Consider the following 3,644-nt stretch of genomic DNA (forward strand, 5'->3'; position numbering starts at 1 on the left):
ATGTCTGGGAGAAAGGATGCTTGGTGAGCTTCTTCCCCCTGCAGCAACTACAAAACCCTCTGCGAAGCAGAGCTGGGCCCTCTTTGGTCCACATATTGGGAGCAAGGCCCTTTCCAGGGCAGAGAGAGCCACCAAGGGCAAGAAGGGTCCATTCCTCCCTAGGCACATCCCCTCGCTTCTGAAGGCCTTCCTGAGTTAGCCACAGAATGGCAGGGACTGGAAGGGACCTCTGGAGATCATCTAGTCCAACCCTGCGTTGGCTGACTTGATCCTGCCAAGCTGCCTTCTCCATGGTTTTTGCCCTCCCAAGGCCCCCAGGGTTTGTAGTCTTAAGAGCAGGATCCTCTTCTGTCCCTGGATTCTTTACCACCAGCTCTGAAACAAATTCAGCAGTGCACTGGCTTTATTCTGTCCTTTTGTACTAAAAAGCACCTTTTCAACCAGGGTGCAGGCGCTTTGGGAAAGCCCATGTAGCCCTGTCCCTTGTGATGGAGGAGAGGACGAGCAGGCCAGGACTGCAGATCCAGGACAGCCAGCATGCCAGGGTGGTCCTGGCAGAGTCCCAGGCCCTTCTGATAGTCCCTGGTAGTGCCTGCTGGTGTCACCCCCTGTGCACGCCTGCTGTGGGTGCTGTTGGAGCAGAGGTGTGGCAGTGCAGTGCTGGAGGGAGGCCACCTGCCCTCTAGGCTCTCTAGAGTCTGCAGAGATGGATCCAAGTCCCACATCCACTTTCTTTCCTTCTCGAGAATGACACACCAGTAGCAAAACAATTTTTCCCCCTTTCCCAGTGCCCAGAGACAGGGATGAAGGGACCTGAGCAAGTGCACCAGCAAAGTGTCCTGGAGCAGCGCTGCCTTGGGAGCCTGTCACACACGTTCTCAGCTTCCCGAGGAAATGTAGCATTTTGACTCTTTGTTGTTGGATATTTGGGGTCACATCTGACCTGCTTGTGAGATGTCTGCCGCTCGCTCTTCTCACAGGACTTGGAACTAGTCCATGTGTTTGTTTTGTCAGTGCTTGGCTTTGATTTAGGCAGTTCTCCCTCCTTTTCTTTTTTATCTTTTTCATCTTTTCGAGCACTGCATCGTGTCCAGCTGTGGAGAGAGGGGGAGCAGGAAGGAACAGGCATGTCCCTGGGCTCACAGTCACTCCCCAAAGTCACTCTTGATGTGCAGTGAATGGTCCTGAAGTTGGTCTCTTCATTTGGTAAGGAGTCTCTGGGCCAGTGTCTGCTGGGGGAGAAGAGGAGGAGCCCTGGGACCTTCAGCTGTGAGAGTGTGTGAACGGTGCTGGTGTGATCTGGAATGGAGCAGAGCCCTTGCACGGGACACGATTACTGAGCTTGTAAGGAAACATCTTGTGAGAGCATCCTGTTCTCATCTGCTCCATTCCCCTGCTGAGTCCTCCCTCCTGTTGGGGAAGGGCCTGTCGCTGGCTGCTAGGAGAGGAGCTGCTGCCCGGGTGTCAGGTCTGAAGCTAGCGTGACGGATGGAGCCTTGCCTCTCGTAGGGCTGCCCTGGAGAGCACAGGTGGTGCTGGGTTCAGAAGGTCCCTGCTGAAGGGGAAGAGGAACCAGGAGCCAAGCCACGGCTGGCCCGCAGGATTGGGTGTGAGCAACACCACCAGCTCCTGCCCTGTGCTGGGTGCAGTGGGGCCGGGCTCTGCCTGGGCACTGCTGAGGCAGGCAGCGGTGTGTGCTCCAGACTGTGCCAGCCACGGGCACCAGCAGGAGGCTGTGACCACGGGGCCCTGCCTTGCTGGGCTCTTGACCCCCCTCAGAGAGAGCGGATGAGCTGGGTGGGACCGGAGCTGGGCCCTGGGCTGTGCTGGCTCAGGGGGGCCCTGGAGGAGCAGGAGCAGGATCAGGAGCCCCCCGGGCAGGCCGAGGGGACACACCGGAGCCTGTGCGCTCGCTCGCCGTCCAGGCGTCGGGTCGTCGGCCTCTTGCTGACTGGGCCCCTTGAGGACAAAGCTGCTGGAGTCATCTGGGGGAGAGCACCACAGGGTTTATAGGCGGTCAGGGGCCAGTCGCTGCTCCAGCTTGTAACCTCCTTCCCGTTTCCTTTCCAAGGAGCCTGAACCCGGCCTGTGTGGGGCCTTTGTGGGACACCGTGACGCCGTTTCCCCTGCTGTGTCCCCTGTGGCTGTGGTGGTCTCTTGTGGCTGTGCAGGCAGCAGGCTCTGGTTCCAGGCTCTCAGACAATGGGTGGTCCCTGAGCAGAAGTTGTCTGTGATCCTGGCTGGAAGGCAGGAGAAGGAAGGCTTGCTGTGCCCTTGGCAGGTCCTCCATCCCCACAGAGCGTAGCTTGAGAGGCCCCCCTCGGGGAGCATCAGGGGCAGCTGTGACCAAGGCAGAAGCACCACAGTTTTTCATCCTTCCCCTGTTGCCTGACCAAACTCCTCAGAGGGATGTGTGCTGAGGGAGAGGATGATGGGGCAGAGCCTGGCCTCCAGGCTCCTCTCTGGGGTCTTCCCGAGAGATGCGGCTGCAGCCAAAGTTTCAAAGTCGATGAATTTTACAAATCAAATGAGGGGTTTGGGGTGGGAGCCCCCAAGCCTGTGCTGCGGCCGTTCCTGCCCCGCTGCTGCAGATGGTGTTGGGAGGGCTTAGCTGGAGCTGTGGGAGATGTCCCACCCCCTGCTCCAGCCTCGGGCACAGGGTGTCTTCTTGGGCAGCTGGTCTGCAGGTGACTGGGAGCGTGGGGGCAGCCGGCGCCTCTCGGGAGGGTGTTTCTCCCTCCCTGTGGAAGTGGGCAGCACCGTGACACTGTGAGGCCAGGGACCCCAATTCTGTGAGAGCAGCCAGGCTGGAGCTCAGCGAGGAGGGCAGCCACGCCTGCCCTGCTAGAGCACAGCTGCTTTCCTCCAGGGATTTCCTTCTCGATGAAAAAACACTTTTAGAAGGGAAAAACCCTGCAGATTTTCTAGGAGGGTTGAGGGCTTAGGGCAGCTGCCACCTGCAGGGGCAAGCCCGGGGACATGCGTGCAGTGAGGGGCATGGGAGAAGAGGAGGGAGCCACGAGAGGGATGTGACTCGGCCACTTCTGCTCCTCTGTTCCTCCCTCCTTGACCTCTGGGAGGGGACGCCTTGGTGCAGAGGTGAGGGGGAGACCCGAGGGTTGTGGCCTGGCTCCCTCCCTCCAATCCACCCCTTCCCTCTGGGGCCTGAGACTCGCGTGTCCTTGGAGGGAGAGGGCAGGGGTGTGTTTTGGAAGGAGCCTGATTCTGATAACAGAAACTTTTTTGCACTTTCATTCATTTTGCACTTGTTTTTAATTTATTTTTTTCTGCTTTTTTGATATTCACACCTCCTCTTTGTGTTTTCATAACAAAAATACTTCTGTTGTAGCCAGTGAAGCTATTCTGGAACTTCGTGTCCTGAGTATACAGAGGTTTAAAGGTCCTATATATATAAATTTACATCTGTATAAAAGTAAATTTATATATATAGAGCACGGTGTGATGTGTTTCGTCAGTGTTTTAAAGTAATAAACGAATGTGAGCAATGGAAGCCTGTGAGCTGGACACGGGTCATTCAGCTCTGCTGCCTCCCCGGGAGAGTTGCTTGACCCACTGGGGGCAGGAGAGACACGGGGGGGCGGGGGGGCTGCGTGCCTCTGGGGGTCTCCCCAAAGCCCACCCGG

The 3,644-nt window shown here is 57.5% G+C and overlaps 1 protein-coding gene across 1 annotated transcript in view; it reads right to left on the reverse strand.

Moving 5' to 3' along the window:
* Nucleotides 1-2,941: 2,941 nt before the first annotated feature.
* The window catches only part of LOC103780188 (immunoglobulin superfamily member 1-like), a 3,271-nt gene continuing 2,568 nt past the window's right edge, over nucleotides 2,942-3,644 (reverse strand). The window contains 1 exon segment of the mRNA XM_008947843.1: nucleotides 2,942-2,957. Within this exon segment, the coding sequence (XP_008946091.1) occupies nucleotides 2,942-2,957 (16 nt within the window).

The sequence above is a fragment of the Merops nubicus genome, unplaced genomic scaffold (genome assembly GCF_000691845.1).
Source record: "Merops nubicus isolate BGI_N331 unplaced genomic scaffold, ASM69184v1 scaffold30109, whole genome shotgun sequence".
Lineage (NCBI taxonomy): Eukaryota > Metazoa > Chordata > Aves > Coraciiformes > Meropidae > Merops > Merops nubicus.